The sequence below is a fragment of the Mustela nigripes genome, chromosome 12 (genome assembly GCF_022355385.1).
Source record: "Mustela nigripes isolate SB6536 chromosome 12, MUSNIG.SB6536, whole genome shotgun sequence".
NCBI classification, from domain to species: domain Eukaryota; kingdom Metazoa; phylum Chordata; class Mammalia; order Carnivora; family Mustelidae; genus Mustela; species Mustela nigripes.
Window position 1 is genome coordinate 84,232,520 of NC_081568.1, and position 20,719 is coordinate 84,253,238.

Here is a 20,719-nt window from a genome sequence, read left to right on the forward strand (position 1 = left end):
TCAACCCTGTTTTGTTCAACACTTTGTCAATGAGATTGATGAAGATTGAGAAAACATTTATTAAATCTGTAGTTGACACAAGGTTGAAAGGGATCACTAATATGACAACAGACTCAAGCCTAAACAATTTTGAGACTGAATGAAAATTTTTGACAAAACTTAAACGTGTTTCTGAGCCAATAAAGTGAAAGAAATAAGTGCAAGATGCATGAAAAGAACAAAGAAATCCATCTTATTAAAAAATATCAAGATTTGGAAAAGTTAATTAACATCAATAATTAATTAACCTCAAATAATACAGTGCATGGCAGAAGTGGAAAGTGCATTCTGGGCTTATCTGGAACCAAACTCTATCTCTTTCCCTCCCATCACAGAACCAGTAAGTGTAAAAGTACTATGTACTTCTCTTAGGAGAATGTTAGCTTGAATTTTGTATTGAGTGGGAGATGGAGGTAAATGTCCTTGAAGATCACCCTTAATTATAAAATATATTTTTTATTTTCTTATAATAAAACATTAATGAAGTTTGGACCTAACATACTGAGTAAAGTGGATTCAATTTTATATAAGCTGAGATTTCTGTGTCCAAGAATGAAATTTTATTTTTGTTGTTGTTTTATTCATTTCACAATAATAGCAGAACACATTGGTCTTGCCATTTAAAGATAATTTCATTCTCAGTTATATATTAAACATTTTCTGAGCATATATTAATTGCTAAGAATATTTGGAAGCCACAAAATTTCTTCCCATGAAGCATGCAAGAAAAATTTAAATATAGTTGTTAAGGTTGTTGATTAGTTGTCTTTGAAACTTTTAGCGACCCATCTGACCCATAACCTTCTGCAAAGGGCTTCAAGATGATGTATATGTGAGTATATATGTGTCTATATGTGTGTTATACCACACTCCTTAGAAAGAAAATAATGAGTACTCTGGGGCACCTGGGTGGCTCAGTTGGTTAAGCATCTGTTTTGGGTTCAGGACATGATCCCAGTCCTGGGATTGAGCCTCACATTCAGGTCCTTGCTCAGTGGGGAGACTGCTTCTCCCTCTCCCTCTGCCTGCCACTCTCCCTGCTTGTTCTCTCTCTCTCTCACTCTGTCAAATAAATAAATAAAATCTTTTTTAAAAAAGAAAGAAAATAGTGAATACTCACCAACCACCTGCTTTTCCTCCCTCCTTACTCCTATCCTCTCTTTCTTACCTGTACTCTCAACCCTCCCATTTCCTCTACCCCTCAAGTTCACATCTTTCAAAAATGGCAGAGAAGCAATTAAAAGAAAATAATTCTCGGGGCACCTGGGTGGCTCAGTGGGTTAAGCCACTGCCTTCGGCTCAGGTCATGATCTCAGGGTCCTGGGATCGAGTCCCGCATCGGGCTCTCTGTTCAGCAGGGAGCCTGCTTCCCTCTCTCTCTCTCTCTGCCTGCCTCTCTGCCTACTTGTGATCTATCTCTGTCAAATAAATAAATAAAATCTTAAAAAAAAAAAGAAAAAGAAAATAATTCTCATTTTTATTACGGTCATGCTTCATTTCTTATAAAACAGCAATATTTTATTTGATTACCAAATTCAATGCAATATGTTCACACTATTCTAATTTTTGACAGAAAACACATCCTAAATTCTGAGATGCATCATATTAATACTCCTGCCATCCAAGTACTAACCAGACCCAACCCTGCTTAGCTGCTGAGATCAGATGAGATTGGGCACGTTAGGGTGGTATGGCCAAAGACGCAAATTAATATTCCTAAAAATGTGTAAATTTCCAAAAAGAAAAGAAATATCCTGAAATAAAAGGAACAATATCTGAACTATGTATATATTTTCTCAAAGTAATTACTAGAAAAGGAAGCCCATTGTTTAGAAGTATAATTTCTGAGCTATTTGTACATGTAACACATTAATCACTTGTGTTTATTTTTGTATTCTTTTGATTTTTTGTTTGTTTGTTTGACTATAGTTGACATACAGTGTTACTTCGTTTCAGGTGTACAAAAGGGTGACTCAGCCTCTCTATACCTTACACTATACTCACCACTAGTGTCTGTTACCATGCAATGCTGTTACAATGTCATTGACTGTTCCCTCTGCTGTATCCCTTATTGCTGTGACTTACTTATCCATAACTGGAAGCCTGTACCTCCCATGCCCCTTCACCCATTTCGTTCATCTCCCCACCCCGCTTCCCATTGGCAGCCATCATTTTGTTCTCCATCTTTATAGGCCCGGTTCTGCTTTTTGTTTGTTTATTCATTTGTTTTGTTTTTTAGATTCCATATAGGTGTATTTAAACTGGGCACATTTTGCATGTTTTTCCAACAATTTAAAGTGCTATATTTTTCTTCATGGTATTTTAAGTAACTGTTTGTGATTTGAAACAGATTTTCTCATTATCACTATAACCATTGCTTATATTTGTTGTTGTTCCCACAAAGAAAGCTGTGGACATCCCATCCTTTGATATCTTTTGCAAATGAATTGGCCATGCTAGTTGATGATTCATCAATGTATATTAACTATACATATATACTATATATATATATACACTTATAAAATTTTATTTATTTATTTACTTGACAGAAAGAGAGAGAGCACAAGTAGGCAAAGTGGCAGGCAGAGGGAGAGGGAGAAGCAGGCTGTCCGCTGAACAGGGAACATGATGTGGGGCTCCAACCCAGGACTCTGGGATGTTGACCTGAGCCAAAGGCAGCTGCCCAACTGACTGAGCCACCCATGCACCCCTGAGCAGTATATTTTCAAGGAGCTAAAACAAAAAGTTGTATTATGACTACTTTTTTACTTTACAGAGAGAGAGAAAATAGTTAATATTCCTTATTTTAAATATTCCTTGATTCAGTCACTTTTAAAAATAATTTTTTAACTTTTTATTTAAATTCCAGTTAGCTAACATACAATGTAATATTAGTTTTAGGTATACAATGTAGTGATTCAGTACTTCCATACAATATCATCAATTAATGAATGGATAAGAATAATTTTTTTACAAATAAAAAATACATTGACTCCTTTCTTCATTTTGACTTCAGAATTGAAAGTTACATATGATATACTATATGTTGGCCAACTGAACAAAATAAAGAAAAAAATTTAAAAAAAGAATTGAAAATCACTAGCATTTGACTACAGTAACAATTTTTAAAATTATCAGGCTGATTCCTCCCCAGAAAATGCTTTTGCTAATGCAGTTCTGGTGACAATGTAGAATACCTATTTCTTTGGGGTACACCTTGGATGACGTGGACTTTGAAAATCCAAGTTACACCCTAGATTCCATTCTCCTGTGGTTACTCATCTGGACCACAGACATGCAGGACCTGCCTAAAAGGGACCTAGGTATCGAGCAGGCTTCACCAATGAATCATCCCTTTAATGTAGCAAAACCTTAGAGGGAAGAGTAGGGAGGATATATTGGTTGTTAGGAAAACGTAGACTACAGGTAGAAAACGTCATCCTCAGTTAATAAGATCTAAGGTCCGACTCACATAATTGTTCTAATTTTTAGGAATTATGGAAAGTGTGAACCATCTCTTTAAGTTGGTAAGAGGTCCCAATAAATGCCTAAATTGTATAGATTTGCATATGGCTTTAGAATGTGATTTATAAAGAAGGTGGAGATCCCAGGTCCCTTGATCATGTCTATATATATCTCCCAGTATGTGTTTTAGTATCCTGGGAAGTGTCTTGGCACAGAACCTGAACTGGACGAAGGAGCCTTAAGCTGAATGAACTAACTGGCACCATGAAAATATTGAGTGTCTTTCTGCTCCTCTCTCTGGCTCTTTTCAGCATTTTCTCAGGTGAGTTCTTTTTTTCCTTAAAGTTATAACCCAGTATTCATACAGAATTGGAAATAAGGGTATTTATCTACCATATTTTGAAATCCTAACAATTTTGACATTAAAGAACAATTCTGAGGTCACCATAATGGTGATTGATGATTGTGAAGATGAGAATGGTGATGGTAATGATAAAAATAATTTTTGTTGAGCATATACTGTATTCTAGACATGTACTGAGGGCTCTTCTGCAACATCTCCAATACACTCAGCAAGGTATTCATATTTATACTCTACGTATTAAAAAAAAACGTGGCACAAAATACTTAAGAAAATTGCCAAAGGACCTGCAACCAGAAAGTAGAATTTGGAATTCGAATCCACACTTCTGAACATTACAGATGCTTGTTTCACAGAACTAGGCTGGATGATGGGTGATTGTTGTAACTAGTAGTTCGGCTGCCAAAACAAAAGAAAGATTTCCTGTCCTCATTATTCTTACACTTGGGATTCAAAGAACTGAAACTGAAACTAGGAGGAAAAAGGCAACTCAGCGAATGCTTCAGGAAAGCTATGGAATCTTAAAATGCTGAAACATATATACTGGTGGTGAATTCTTCAAGCAGGAGAATATCTTCAGCCACTTTAGTGAAGAGAGTCATATATTCTATCAATTCACGTTGTTTAAAAGGATAATTACAGTTCAATTATTTTTTATCGCAGCGTCATTTGAATGAACAGGTACACTGTACCTATTTCTTTCCTTTATTATTCTACTCTTTGCTGTTGCAGTGGACAAAGCCCAGGCTAAAGACTCTAGACCTAGCACCTAGGCCCACCTCTTCCACTAATGACCTGTGTCACCTGGAGAAACAGCGCAGCATTTCAAGATCTCTCATTTGTAGAATGTCAGAAATGAGATTATGTCCTGGGAACCTCCACGTCAAGATACAGCACTTTGGACAAAAGTAGTTGAATTTTGCAGCTGTCAGAGATTTTAAATGGCTGAACATGTAAAAACAAGCATTTTCCATTGAAACTGAGCAGATGCAGAGGTCATTGTTTGTTGGGAACTAGTCCTCTTTACATAACAAATACAATTGGAAATATCTTTTTTAAAACTGGAAAAAGTTTTTTTTTAAGATTTTATTTATTTATTTGGCAGACAGAGATTACAAGTAGGTAAAGAGGCAGGCAGAGAGAGAGAGGGAAGCAGGCTCTCTGCTCGGCAGGGCTCGATTCCAGGACCCTCGGATCATGACCTGCACCGAAGGCAGAGGCTTTAACCTACTGAGCCACCCAGGCGCCCCTGGAGAAAGGTTTTCAGTGATATTGTAGAATAAGTTTGACTGCTAAAATCAAGTAACTTGAATGAGTGGTTCAGTCAGCTGCTGAGGTGCCATAAAAAATAGATCTATAACATTAAAATAAAATACCATTAAGGTGCCCTTGGGTGGCCCAGTCAGTTAAGTATCCAACTCTTGATTTCAGCTCAGGTTATGATCTCACCGTCATGAGATCAAGCTCTGCATGCTTAGATTCTCTCTCACCCTCTCCCTCTGTCCTTCCCACCCCCACCCAATCCCACTCATGCACTTGTGTGCACTCTCTCTCTCTGTCTCTCAACTAAACAAATAAAATAAAAACATTATATTTTACTTGCAAATATAGTTTTATAAATTAGCTGATATCCTCTTACTGCTTCTCTTTACAAAAGCTAATGGATATTCTAATGAAATCTCCTTGACCAATCCCAAATATTAATACAAAACAGGATCCTTCACAGACATATCAGTATTGGGGAAGGCACAGTGCCCAAGAGCCTTAATGTTGAGACAAAGAGAAAAGAATTTAAGTTCTGTCATTTCCATTTTATAACTGTGAGATAACCTTTTTGCCTTTCATTTTCCATGTCTGTAAAATGGAGGTATAAAAGAACTAGCCCTATATGGGGAAGTTTAAATGAGAAATTGCCTGCAAAATACTTAACATAGTGGGTGGGACATAGTACGAGCTCAACAAACATCTATAATATTGCCATTATTAAAGTTTAATGATAAGAATACTAAATTGTACTCGGACTTTGTAGATATTAATTCTGCTTCTGCCCTGACATTTCTTACCTATGGGACTTTGGGCAAAATCCCTCCTCTTTCGATCAAAAATTTATAAAGTGGAGAAATGACTAAAAGTTGTAATGATGTATTTTCATAAACATCACTTGATCTGGTTATAGAAATAGAGGCTTCCAGGTCCTGTTTGATCTTTTCTTTTTTATAAATTATTTATTTATTTATTTAATGAGTGTGTACGTGAGAGCATGAGGCAAAGCAGGTGGGTGGGAGGGGTGGATAGAGGGAGAGAATCTCAAGGATCCTTAACTCCCCACTGAGTGTGGAGCCCTAGGCGGGTCTCAGCCTCATCACTCTGAGATCATGACCTGAGCCGAAACTGAGAGTGGAATGCTTAACTAACTGAGCCACCCAGACATCCCAGGTCCTATTTGATCTTATAGTATGAAATTTTTGAGTGATTGTCCAAAGAATCTGTATTTTTTTGTTGTTGTTGAAGTTGTGATTTTTTTTTTTTTTTAGTGCAGAAATCCTTTTTTTTTTTTAATTATAGTTGACCCGGAGTGTTACATTAGTTTCAGGTGTACAACATAGTGATTCACCAAGTGTATACATTCTGCTGTGATCACCACACATGTAGCTCCCATGTAATAACCCAGATGGCTGCAGTAAGTTTGGAAATTACTACAGCAGATATTTATTAACTTCCTTTTAAATTCAAAAGCCTTGTCTCTCCTTCCCCCCCCCTTTTTTTTTAGATTTTATTTATTTATTTGACAGAGATCACAAGTAGGCAGAGAGGCAGACAGAGAGAGAGGAGGAAGCAGGCTCCCTGCCGAGCAGAGAGCTTGATGAGGGGCTCGATCCTAGGACCCTGAGATCATGACCTGAGCTGAAGGCAGAGGCTTAACCCACTGAGCCATCCAGGTGCCCCTCTCCTTTCCCCTTGAATAGAGAGTGCAGTTGAAATATTTCCAGGTGTTCTCCCGCAAGTGCGGGCCAACACAAGAGAAGGATGGCAACCATGCAATTCTGTCATCAAAGCACCCTTGGGCTTACACGTGAGAAGTGTTGTTGGCACTAGGTGTTCTGCAGCCATGGCCAGATAAGATTCAACAGCTATACCAGAATTCAACCCAAGACTTTTATTATCAGTATTTTAAACCACTGAGCTAATTAATCACAACTTAATACCACATACATAATCCTGAAGATGGAGGGAGAGAACCAAGACTCTATTTATGGACTTTTTTCTCTTTCAGCAATTTAGAAAGATGTAGCAGGAGAAATAAGTCATAGAAAAGAGAAAGAGTTTGTCCTTATGAGTCGTATTTGGGCCAAGTCTTTAAAGCTGGTTGAGTATAAAGGGCAGAAGAGCACTTTGGGGCTCAAAGAACAAACAACAAATGTAGTATCTTCCCCAGCTGGCTGGGACAAAAGCTTTGGGGAGGGTCTGCATGTGCTGAATCCTGAACACTAAAGTGAGAGGAAAGTTTCTAACCCAACTTCTCTATTGAAAAGCTAGAGATGACCTGGTCATTCCCATAGTAAATTCGTGACTCAGCCAGGACTATCACATGAATCTCCAGATCCTTAAACCATTTCCTCTAACTTCTCCCCAAACTGCCAAGAAATATTACCCATCATGGCCCATGTCCTTATATCACTTTAGAAGTTTCTGCTGTGCCCGGAGAAGTGAACAGGTGTAATGTTCAGGCAACCAAGAACAGAGAAAAGGTATCATTCCTAGATTGGGGCAGGGTGGGAGGGGGGAGGCATCGTATTTTACAAATCCTGCTTTTTGCACATTCAAAGACTACATTGTTTAGATTTTGTGCCTTTTTTTTTTTTTTCAGGTGTCTCCAGTCAAGGAGTACAGGTCAGTGTATATTTTTTATCTGTTCTTCAGACCCGGGTGGCATTTGGCACAGAAGTTCGCCTATGGGTGAAACAGCAAAAACAACGAACAAGGGGCCCAAATGCAGAAATCAGAAGTAATTCATTTTCTTAACTACAATATCTACTTGAGTATACTTTTTTCAGTTTTAAAGAGCCTAAATGCCCATTCTCAGATTTTGTTAAAGTGAAATGAGTATAAACAAAAATCAGGCAAATCTATGATAGTGTTAATGCTTGGTCACTGATTTCACTGTGTGATCTTGGGGGAGTTACTCAGCTTTTCCAAGCCGTCATTTCCACAACTCTAGAAAAGGAATAATATTATTCACCTCACAGAATTAGATTTAAGTTATTTAAACTATGTAGGAGCATTTGGTAACTACAGGAGGATGGCTTATTGATCCATCATGAGCAGCTTCTACAGGAGATAGTAAGCCAGAGGCTCTTACTTCTTGCTTAGAGAGCAAACCTGTTCAGTGTCTTGGGCTGAGTATATACAAACAGGTTCACTCAAGCTTAAATATACTTGGGCTTGAAAATTGGAAAAAGCACAAGTTATCTTCTTTATTTAGCTGATTCTTTTTTTCCAAATCAATTCACCACTTTTTCTCCAGTTTTCTCATTCTACTAAAAGACAACACAAGTAAGTGGGGTTTGTTCTGCCACTCTTGCCCCTGTGTCTATACCGAACGTGTTTACTTGACTTTGGCCTTGGTTCTTGGTTAACCTCATTGTGCTAAGGAACTTTTGGCATCAAAATTTCCCAGACACTACTGCCAACTAAGTGGAGGTGGCAAAGGAGCTGAAAAATATTTTCCAGCCATAGTATACAGACCACTTGCATAAGACTTTTTTTTTTTCAAATTTTAACATCTTAGAAATTGAGATGCATCTCCCAATGAATGATACCTTAGAATTAACTATCAGTGTTTTGTGTGCATGTGCACACGAGGGCACACATGTGCACTTGTATCCCAGTACATGCACACATGTTTGTATTGCTATATGTAATTATACATATTAAAATTGATTTATTCTTATGTTTAAATGTATATGGTAGCCTAGTCTAGGTTATATATCAAAACAAACAGAGAAAGGACATAAAATCCAAACAAATATTCCATATTCCACTAAGTAGTAAAATATGATAAAGCCATTATATAGAGATTTAAAACAAATGGAATTTAACCCCAGTTTTCTCATTAACACACAAGTTCCTTTTCTTCCTTCAGCTTGGGATTTCAGATTGGACATTTAGTGTTTCCTAGGGTTCATTGACTATCTGCTATTTACTGGTTCTGTTCCTCGATGGACCCAAGTCATAGAGTCTGCTTGCCTGAGGATTCTATGGGCTGCTTCCTCAATATGCAGAGCCCCAGGCACCATGCCAGGCTTACTGAGTAATAATCACGCAGCTGGGGAATTTTGAATCTACATTCTAGGTAATTTTCTGATGCTGGGAAGCACTGACTTTGGAATGCTCCAGCACCCTGGAGATAGTACAGATGAGTCCTTGTTTGAATATTTGCTGGCTGTGTGTTCCAATGGGTGTCTCTTCCTTTCTCCTTGCCTCTATTTCCACATTTCTAAAATGAAAATATGGATTCAAGGATCTCCAGAGCCCCTTTCTGGCCTTAGGTATCTAGATTCTTATGAACCAAGCCTGCCTGGCCAAGACTGCTATCTCTTTTGCACTCAAATATCAAGAGCCAAGAGAATGCCTCCCATCTTTCAGATGGCACAAAGCCTATGTTTCTCTTCTGTGTGTCTGGAGGGCTGATGGCAGTCCCAACAAGAGGCAGAAGTTGCAACTATCCTTGGAAACATGCCTGCTCAAGTCTGACCCAGCCAGTACAAAAGTGAGATAGTTTTCACCAAAGTCAATAATCTCATGCCAGGAAGTGTCTCCATAATGGAACAGCTGAGGGGAAACTAGAGTGAGCAGTTTAAATTATTGATTTGTAAAAGCTTCACATTCTTTCAAAAAGAGCATTCAAACTAAATAAAAAGCATGTTCCTGGACTTAAGGGATTCATAGTCCTGTAAAATTTTCCCTGTAAATGTAAGTGACTAATAAGCTGCCAACTTTTAAATTTGCCAAGTTGGAACATTAAGTAATATAAAAATTAAGATATAATAACAATAATTAAAAATGAAACTACTATTTACCATCATCAGTCTTTATTAAAGAAATTATAGTATAATACCAAAATGCTTGAAAGACATAATCTCCAAACAAGGATAGTTTTTTGGTCAAAATATTCATTGCTTTCTCTTTCTTTTTCTTATTTCTCTATCAGGCTGGGTATTTGGAAACCACACCCTTAAGGAGCTGTTTAAACTAATATTCCAGTTTGTAATTAATATAACAAACTGCTCAAAAATAAATAATTGTCAGTGGTTTTCTTTTACAATAATTTTGAGATATCTAAGTTTATTTTCATTAGCATTTTAAGATAAAGGCATGGTAGATTATAGTATAGTTAGTAAAATAATGCTCCATGGCTAAGACATGTTTGGGGCTCTTCATTTTTCCTAACTAACTTGCATTAACTTTTAATCAAGATACTTACAGGATACCTAAATACAGCTTGGCCATGTTAACCAATATCTACACTTTAACTATAGATAGGAAAACTCAAGCTTCAGAAAGAGGACCTACCCAAGCTATACAGCAGTAAAACTATGTAGTCACCACCTCAGGACACTTGACTCCATGTTGAGTGACCATATGTGGCTCCATGTGTCTTCTTTTCTTTTTTAAAAAATATTGGGGGTGTGTGGGCAGAAGGAGAGTGAATCTTTTTTTCTTTTTTTTTCATTATTTTATTAACATATAATATATTATTTGCCCCAGGGGTACAGGTCTGTGAGTCATCAGGCTTACACATTTCACAACACTCACCATAGCACATACCCTCCCCAATGCCCATCACCCAGCCACCCTATCCCTACTCTCCCACCCCATATCAACCCTCAGTTTGTTTCATAAGAGTCTCTTATGGTTTATCTCCCTCTGGATCCCATCTTGTTTCATTTTTCCCTTCCCTACCCCCACAACCCCCTCCCCTCCCTGTCTCTCAAATTTCTTATATCAGAGAGATCATATGATAATTGTCTTTCTCTGACTGACTTATTTCACTCAGCATAATACCTTCTAGTTCCATCCACGTTGTTGCAAATGGCAAGATTTTATTTCTTTGGTGGTTGTATATATATCTATCTATCTCTCTCTATGTATTCTATATATATGGTATATATACCACATCTTCTTTATCCATTCATCTGAAGATGGACATTTAGGTTCTTTCCATAGTTTGGCTATTGTGGACATTGCTGCTGTAAACATTCGGGTACACATGCCCCTTCAGATCACTACTTTTGTATCTTCAGGGTAAATATGCAGTAGTGTGATTGCTGGGTCATAGGGTAGCTCTATTTCCAACTTTTTGAGGAAACTCCATGCTGTTTTCCAGAGTGGCTGCACCAGCTTGCATTCCCACCAACAATGTAGGAGGGTTCTCCTTTCTCAGTATCCTTGCCAGCATCTGTCATTTCCTGACTTGTAATTTTAGCCATTCTGACTGGTATGAAGTGGTATCTCATTGTGGTTTTGATTTGTATTTCCCTGATACTGAGTGATGTTGAGCACTTTTCATGTGTCTGTTGGCTATCTGGATGTCTTCTTTGCTGGAATGACCGTTTATGTCTTCTGCCCCTTTCATTTCATGATTGGGTATTGAGTTTGATAAGTTCTTTTTAGATTTTGGATACTAGTCCTTTATCTGATAAGACATTTTCAAATATCTTCTCATTCTTTGGGTTGTCTTTTGGTCTTGTTGATTGTTTCCTTTGTTGCACAAAGGCTTTTAATCTTGCTCAAGTCCCAGTAGTTCATTTTTGCCCTTGCTTCCCTTGCCCTTGGCGATGTTTCTAGGAAGAAGTTGCGACAGCTGAGGTGGAAGAGGTTGCTTCCTGTGTTCTCCTCAAGGATTTTGATGGTCTCTTGTTTCACATTGAGGCCCTTCGTCCATTTTGAGTCTGTTTTTCTGTGTGGTGTAAGGAAATGGTTCAGTTTCATTCTTCTGCATGTGGCTGTCCAGTTTTCCCAACATCATTTGTTGAAGAGACTGTCTTTTTTCCATTGGACATTCTTTCCTGGTTTGTCGAAGATTAGTTGACCATAGAGTTGAGGGTCTATTTCTGTGCTCTCTATTCTGTTCCATTGATCTATGTGTCTTTTTTTTTTTTTTTTTTTTTTTTTTTTTTTTTTTTGGTGCCAGTACCATACTGTCTTGATGATGACAGCTTTGTAATAGAGCTTGAAGTCTGGAATTGTGATGCCACCAATTTTGGTTTTCTTTTTCAACATTCCTCTGGCTATTTGAGGTCTTTTCTGGTTCCATATAAATTTTAGGATTATTTGTTCCATTTCTTTGGGAAAAAATTCATGGTATTTTGATAGAGATTGCATTAAATATGTAGATTGCTTTAGGTAGCATAGACATTTTCACAATATTTGTTCTTCTGATCCATGAGCATGGAATGTTTCTCGATTTCTTTGTGTCTTCAATTTCTTTCATGAGTACTTTATAGTTTTCTGAGTACAGATTCTTTGCCTCTTTGGTTAGGTTTATTCTTAGGTATCTTATGGTTTTGGGTGCAATTGTAAATGGAATTGACTCTTTAATTTCTCTTTCTTCTGTATTGCTCTTGATATATAGAAATGCAACTGATTTCTGTGCATTGATTTTTATATCCTGACACTTTACTGAATTCTATGAATTCTATGTATGAGTTCTAGCAGATTTGGAGTGGAATCTTTTGGGTTTTCCACATAAAGTATCATATCATCTGCAAAGAGTGAATGTTTTACTTCTTTGCCAATTCAGATGCCCTTTATTTCTTTTTGTCTGATGGCTGAGGCTAGGACTTCTAGTACTATGTTGAATAGCAGTGGGACAGTGGACATCCCTGTTGTGTTCCTGACCTTAGGGGAAAAGCTCAGTTTTTCCGCATTGAGAATGATATTTGCTGTGGGTTTTTCATAGATGGATTTGATGATATTGAGGTATGTACCCTCTATGAGGGAGAGTGAATCTTAAGCAGTCTCCACGCCTACCACGGTGTCCAGTGTGGGGCTCCATCTCAAAACCCTGAGATCACAACCTGAGCTGAAATCAAGAGTTTGACAGGTAACTACTGAATCACCCAGGTGCCCCTCCATGCTACTTCCAATCAGCAACAGAAAGCCATTGTGCAGGACATGTGAATGCATATTGAGTGGCGTGAATTTCTGAGCAAATAAATACATGTTAGTGTTCACTATCCTCACTTCTTAAGCAAAGAAGTACTATAATGAAAACAGTAATTTAGGGGCACCTAAGCTAGAATTTTTTAGTAAAGGGGAGAATAGGTGAAGTAATACATTCTAGGGTATTTTTGTATGATTGTGTGTGTGTTTGCAAATTTTCATTGGCTTTATTTGTAGAACTGAAGTGCTAGACTAAAATATCAAAGATCCTGACTCTTTGTTGATTGAGTTACTGTACAAGCTCATTTTCCAGACAAGTTAAATAATTTGGTAGTCCCCATTAGCAAAAACAAAACAAAAAACAAAAATACAACAACCCACTGATTTGGGTACTAAGTGTCCTCCTATTCCAGAATATTTCAGAAGGCACAGTTCTTTGAAGAACCACAAGAGGTCAGGCTGATACCAAACACTGGCATCCAAATGCCTAGACATGGTCTTCAGAAGCTAAACTCAGGAAATAAATGGAGGTGCTTGTTAAACCCAACGACAATTATAAAAACATCAAAAAAATTCACTAAAATAGGATAATAAATAACGGGCTCCAAAAATTGTAGGTTGTGATATAATTTCCATTGTTACTATTCATAGTAGCAATCTTGCACATACTTGGAGATTTACAAAGTGTTTGCAAAGGATTTATCACTACGATAACCTCACAAGATAGGCATGGCTAGCCCCGTTAAAGATGAAGAAAGTTAATCTTGCAGCAGTCAAGTTTTTGCACAAGGTAATGAGCTAATCAGTGAAAGAAGCAAAATTCAGAGGCAGGTCTGTCTAATTGCATCTATAGGACAGTCCCCAACATGACAGAGTAGTAGGGGATTCTAAACGATTGGAGGAGGGGAGAATTTCAGCTCTCCTTGGTGTCCTAAAGCCCTCACAGGGGAAAATTTCAAGGAGGAAAACACAATCCCACCATCCCCTTAGTCTAGACCTGCTTTGACCTCCACTGAGAAGCCATTAGTTTGGATGCCATGTATAGAAGTCGAAAATAAAAACATAAAAGGGGAGAGGAAATTTAGGCCTAAGAAAGGCAAGACATTCAGAAATCTTAGCCCACTTCTCCTCCAGTTGTGAGAGCCCTGGCCTCTTTCTAGTCCCAGCCCTGCTAGGCCCATGCCTTGCTCTTTGCCTCACAGAAGGGACTTCTGGCTGTCTCTGCAAAAGCATTCTTTACCTTCCCTGTCCTCCAGGGCTCTCAGAGAGTGGTCCTTTTCTGTCCTTGGTCACCATGCTAAAATTTCACACACCGTGAGTGAAGAGGGTCCTCAAGATATAAAAGAAGAGGCATTTGGGCATAAGTTGTTGTTTCTCCCACCCAATGGAAGAACTAAGGACTTAGCTTTATTTAAGCCACTTTATTGAGAGAGGTCACTCCTCAAACTTAAACCATCCAGGGTGGAAGGGTCTTTAGAGACCATCTAGTTCGATGGTACCGTTCAAGCAGGCCTATAATCGGAAGCTTATTTTCCACACTCCTTGCCCGGGACTGTTCAAATATTCTATCCTGACTTTCTGCAATTCTTCTATGATCACCTTTGATCTTCGTAACAATGCTCGGAATGAAGCATGGAAAGTGTTATTTTTTCCAAGTCTCTAGTGAGCAAATTGAGGCTTTGAGTACTTTGTCCAAGATGACACAGCTAGTTAATGGTATGTGGCGGAACAAATTCCCTAACAGGATTCCTCATCTCCCTTCAGGGATCCCTGGAGGCCTGGACAATTGGAGAAAGCAAAGTATGTCTATGTTGTGAAGGAGTCTGTTCCTAGGCATTTGACTGTTTGGGTTTTCATTGTTGAAATCTTATATTCTGCCTAGTCATTCCCAGGGGAGCAGAGGAAGGGACAAGTGGGCTTGAGGAGGGAAGTGGCATCTAAACACTCTCAACAGTGAACCATCCCCAACTCCCTCTTTCATATCGGCTTTCTCAAGGGCAAAAGAGGCTGGATGGCAAGATCAGAGGGCCAGGGGCGCCTGGGTGGCTTAGTGGTTTAAGCCTCTGCCTTCAGCTCAGGTCGTGATCTCAGGGTCCTGGGATAGAGCCCCACGTCGGGCTCTCTGCTCAGCGGGGAGCCTGCTTCCCCCTCTCTCTCTGTCTGCCTCTTGTGATCTCTCTCTGTCAAATAAATAAACCAAATTTTTAAAAAAATAAAAATAAAAATAAAATAAAATACATTAGCTTTGGGGAAAATTATCCTGTGATATTTTTTTTAAAAGATTTTATTTATTTATTTGACACAGAGAGATCACAAGTAGGCAGAAAGGCAGGCAGAGAGAGAGGAGGAAGCAGGCTCCCCACGGAGCAGAGAGCCCGAAGCGGGGCTCGATCCCAGGACCCTGAGATCATGACCTGAGCCAAAGGCAGAGGCTTTAACCCGCTGAGCCACCCAGGTGCCCCTTATCCTGTGATTTAAAAGACCCCAAAGATTTTCCAGCCTTTTTCCTATTTGGAGGCCTAAAGGAAAGAGTACTGTCTGGGAGATAGGAGATATCTTGAAGAACTGTGGGAAAAAGTAGAACTTTAGCTGGAACTATGAGAAGCCTATCTTCTCGAAGCCAGGCTCTAAGATCTCTGGTAAGTACCATACCACCCAACCTCAACAGTACAAGTGTCAAATTTCAACAAGAATCTATATTTAATAGTCTCAGGTGCCCTAAACCTGATATATGTGATAATACTTTTAAACTCAGCTGTGTGATTCTTTTGCTGAGGCTTTCTCCATGCACTGTCAGAGGACTTTGTCAATATATAATCATTTACTAATATCTTGAACAAATGATTCATCTCACCTATGCCCATGCATGTCTCTAATAAGGTATTTTAATGAAGTCTACAAGTCGTGACTGTAAGTGTAGTCAAGAGTGCATGGTGGCCATTGATCTTTATTTCTCTAATGAGGATGTGTTGGAAATCAGCCATCATAGATTGTGGGATATTCTAGACCAGCAATGAGGAGGAATATGTTCAAGCACTGGTTTCAATGGTGTCTGCCCTTGCGGCATTGATAAGCCACATAAATTTCCCAAGGATCACTATTCACATCTATAAACTAGTAAATACAACATCGTTCACTGTATGTTTCAGGGTTATTGTGAGTCTCAACTTAGCTAATCCATATAAGAGTAGTTTAAATATTGTGAATTAGTTCATAAACATGAGCCGGTGTTGTTTTAATGGAACTGGGATGGAGTAAAGTGTGGTCTCTGTGCTCATGTTTAAATGTTACTTTATCCCACACAGCTGATATCTGGAGGAGTTCAAGTTTACCTATCACATATTGCCTGTACTCTGGAATAAAATGCCTCAAATGTCATTCGCACACCAAGTATTTACTCAGCTGACACTGAATTGAAAATAATCTTAAAACTCCAGTCTATTGCTGAGAGACCACTAAAACTAAGGAGAAATATTAGTGCATAGGTGCTACCTTCCCTTCTACAGGACCTGTGATGATAATTACTAATTAGTCATAGCATGTGTACTCCCCAAGGCTGGATGCACCTTCAGGATCCTTCTAAATAGAGCAGCTTAGGCAGCCATTACTATGTTTTTATAGTACATGCAAAAGTTCGAATTCTACAAATAGACCCTCAGACAGAGTAAGTTAATAATAAAAACATTAGACCTTTGTTTTCAAGAGATAGTAAATAGATGTCGCAGCCAACAGGGAAAACTAACAAGCCATCGGATAACATATGGGAACTCCTTGCAAGAATCTTCTGTATCTTTATAGCAATGCAGAAGGAGTGCAGTTAGAGTTAAATTAAGAAGAGAGAGAGGGAAGGAAGAAAGAGAGGGAGAGAGGGAGGGAAGGAGGAAGGGAGAGAAAGGAGGGAAGGGAGAAAAGAAAAAGCAGGCAGCACTTAAAGTTGAAAACCTACTCTCTGAATAATTAGGTGTTGGAGCAAAAAATCATACCTATAGCACTTGTCTCACTCCTTATATAAGGAGGAAGCATCTGCCTTCCATCATTAACTTACTCCTGAATGCCGTAACTACAGAAATGGGTTTCCTGTGTCTCAAAGAAAAAGTCTCATTTACATTTAATAAGTTCTGGTTAAGCAGATAAGGAAAGTTGTGTTTCTATTTCAGGAAGCTTTACATCCAGAGGGCGCGCGCGTGTCTGTGTGTGTGTGTGTGTGTGTGTGTGTGTGTTTAAGCCTGCTGCCCGAAGTTTCTGTTCTGAGGGACAGTCCACATAGACTAGGATGCATTAATGTTGATGTCGCCATGCTTATGTTGGTAGATTGACTGTGGTGAGTTCCAGGATCCCAAGGTCTACTGCACTCGGGAATCTAACCCCCACTGTGGCTCTGACGGCCAGACGTACGGCAATAAATGTACCTTTTGTAAGGCGATGGTGTAAGTATCATACTCATCAAAATCAGAAATATGAAAAAGCTGGGAGAAAATTTATCATCACTAAAAGTATTATTTCCAGACATTTTCTTTTATACCAAATTACATTTTACTAAGGTACCAATTTCCATTCATTCCTCTTTTTTTTTTAAGATTTTTATTTATTCATTTGAGAGAGAGAGAGAGCACAAGCAGGGGGAGAGGTAAAGGGAGGAGAAGCAGACCCCCTGCTGAGCTAGGAGCAGGACTCCTCTCAGGAACTTCTTAGGAGACCTGAGCTGAAAAGGCAGATGTTTAACAATCTGAGCCACCCAGGCTCCCCCCTCTCATTCCTCTTTTATTTTGATGAAAATAAGCCATTGAAAAAAAAACCCTTTATCAAAGAATAGAGGAAAAGATTATCCTTTAGAATGCAGTCTAGTCAAACTTTACTAGGATCCTAGGAAGATTCCGTCAAAGACCATATGTATTGATTGAATTTACACGTTTGTAAGGAACAGAACAGATGCTATAGATTTTAGACACTAACCTGTGACCTTCCCAAGGGATCAGTTCATAATTAATAAAAATTTATCCAACCAAGCAGTCTTTTAGTCTAATTGATTGCCCTAAAACCAAGGATTTTAACCCTTGTTTGAGCGAGAAAAAAGTCTCATACTCACCACAGTCTTTATTTTCCGATATTAGAGTTTCTTCCATGAATGTCTTAATTTCACTCAACTTTGCTGTTAAATGGCTAAACACAGGGATTATATAACTCCCTATTAATAATAACAGGGCCAGGCACATAGAATGAAATTAATACATTAATATGGGCCAACTTGCTTATGTAACATATCTGATAAACACCAAACTTTCCCAGAAGAAAGGCAGAAGGGTAAACAGAGATTTGATTTAATGGGCACTTACTGCTGAGGAGAAATGAACATATGGCCTGCTATAAAGTACCAAATGGCTGAATATCTGGTTCAACCTCTTACATCTTCTCATGAGGACTATGACACTGGAGTCCCTTTGCCATTATCTCTGTCACTTTAACCTTTTCTGGTTGTATGCGTATTTCCTCTCAGAGAGTGAACAATTGAAACCAGGATGTCAAACCTGGGTAAAACGATGAAATTTGTTTAAGATTCATGTTTTCTATAATTTGTCCAGATGTCATATCTGAGTTCATTTAATTAACCTCTGCCAAATCATAAATGTGGATACCTGTAGAATCAAAGGATTGCAGGGAACTTGCACTGTCAAAGCTTTTTCCAACCTTTGTAATGAATACTAATGATAATTCACTGAGCACACATTTGTCTTTCTCTTTTATAGGAAAAGTGGTGGGAAGATCAACCTAAAGCATCAAGGAAAATGCTGAATTTTGTGCAGTGTTTGTGCTGACTTCCAGCCACCTCCTTTCTCATTTCTATTTTTCTCTAATGGATCCCTTAAATTTATAAAGATGTGCCTTCTACTCTGCCTGGCTCTTGGGTAGTTCAGTATGTATCAATTTCCCTGGATTTGCTTGTCATTAAAGTAAATTCTGTAGAAGCATTGCTTGGGTTTCTAATTTGAGATCAAGAAGATACACGGATACATTATGGAACAATTGACCTGGCACAAACTTGGATAAAAAGACTTGTTTTTTGGATCTAAGTCAACCAAGCAGTCGTTGTCGGATCTTGGGAAAATCCCTTCCCCTTTCCTGTTTTTGGAGTTGCCATATAGATGATGAGAGATTTTTAACAATGTGACAATACATTATGTTTATAATTATTTTACAATACTTATTATTTAGGTGGTAGATCCCGTGATACCACTTCTTCCTAAATTCAGGAAAAGTGCTTTATATAAAAAATAAAACATTCATCCTCCCTAGACCACAGTTTTCTCATCTCTTTGGAATGGTAGAGTTTTGTACATAGATGTTACCCTTTGTGTATACAATGGAATGGGACCTAATCAAACTGGGGATGCATCTGAACTTTAGCTCAAGAGCCAGGGAGATTAGGTTACATTAGTCAAAATATACACCTTCTACTCTTTGAAGTATGGGATTTGTGCTCTTCCATGGGTAAAGACTATTCCCCTTGCAGGAGAAAAATGCCCACGAGATACATAGTTCAGGTAAGGCAGCTAGAAGAGAGTGGATCATTGAGTCACACGGACCAGAATGCGAGTCGTGGGCTCTCACATAAGCTATGTGTCTTTGAACAAGTCATTTGACTTCTTTCCTTTACAATGTATTCATCTGTAAAATGGGGGTATTAGTATCAACTTCCTAAATTTATCGTGAAGATTAAGAAAATGGTATATGTAAGCAGTTAAACAATCTCTGATGAGTAAGGAGAGCTCAAAAAATCAGTAGCTTACCCCACTATGTTCATTCATCCATTTCAGCATGACACAGTCTTCACCATCCAGGATATTTTTGTTCTTTTTCTCAGTATTTAAATAGTTTTTTTTTTTAAATGCCTACCTTCCGTTCTTTCAACATTTTTGAAAATTCTTGTCATGTGGGGTTTTTCTCTGTCCTGTTTTATCTGTATACTAAGTGCCCTGTTCATAAGCAAAATTATGCTCTTTTCTCCTCTTCAGTTTCTACTCCCCGGTATAATTTAGTTACTTCTTATGTAGACATGTAGGCACTGTGTGTACTTTGGAAACTGAGTCATTATGAGTCTTTGAACATATTGTCTCTTGACGTGGTCCACTTGTCCTTTCTCCTGTTGGAACTGTCCCCTCCAGCCGGACCAGGTTCCTGTTGGCTGTCCCAACAAAATGTCTATTTCCACCACTGTTCCCGACCCTGCTGGAAGGCCTCTTGCGCCACCTTGGGCCCCTCCAGCCACCCTTCCTTCCTTATACAAATCTCTTGCCTACCTTACCTCTTAAGGCTACCATTTATTTCAAGGTTTATTTCAGGTGCCATAACTGGGTAAATAATTCAATTATTATCTTTTGAATAGTTCTGAACTATTCTTTGGGGGTGGAAGAGAAGCACCTAAAAAATAAACCACAGAAGGCCAGAGTAGTATATTTCTTAGAAAGAAGAGGCAAGTCACATATAAAATAATCAATGACCAGAATATAGGAGTTTGGGTTCAGAGATGTATGTGTTTGTCAAACCTCGGTGAATACACACTTAAGATTTCATATCATAGTTTGCAAATTTAAGATCCAAGGAAAAGAATGTAAACATGTCATGTAGTCTTTTCTTTACATGTAGTGTGGTCTTAATTCCAATATGCATAGTGAAGTTTTTCAGACAATGATA

The 20,719-nt window shown here is 38.4% G+C and overlaps 1 protein-coding gene across 1 annotated transcript; it reads left to right on the forward strand.

Moving 5' to 3' along the window:
* The first annotated feature begins 13,778 nt into the window (after positions 1-13,778).
* LOC132027568 (serine protease inhibitor Kazal-type 6-like) lies at positions 13,779-18,820 on the forward strand. The gene is made up of 3 exons (XM_059416370.1): positions 13,779-13,820; positions 17,342-17,457; positions 18,775-18,820. The coding sequence occupies exons 1-3, from the start codon at positions 13,779-13,781 to the stop codon at positions 18,818-18,820; spliced, it is 204 nt and encodes a 67-aa protein (XP_059272353.1).
* Positions 18,821-20,719: the final 1,899 nt, after the last annotated feature.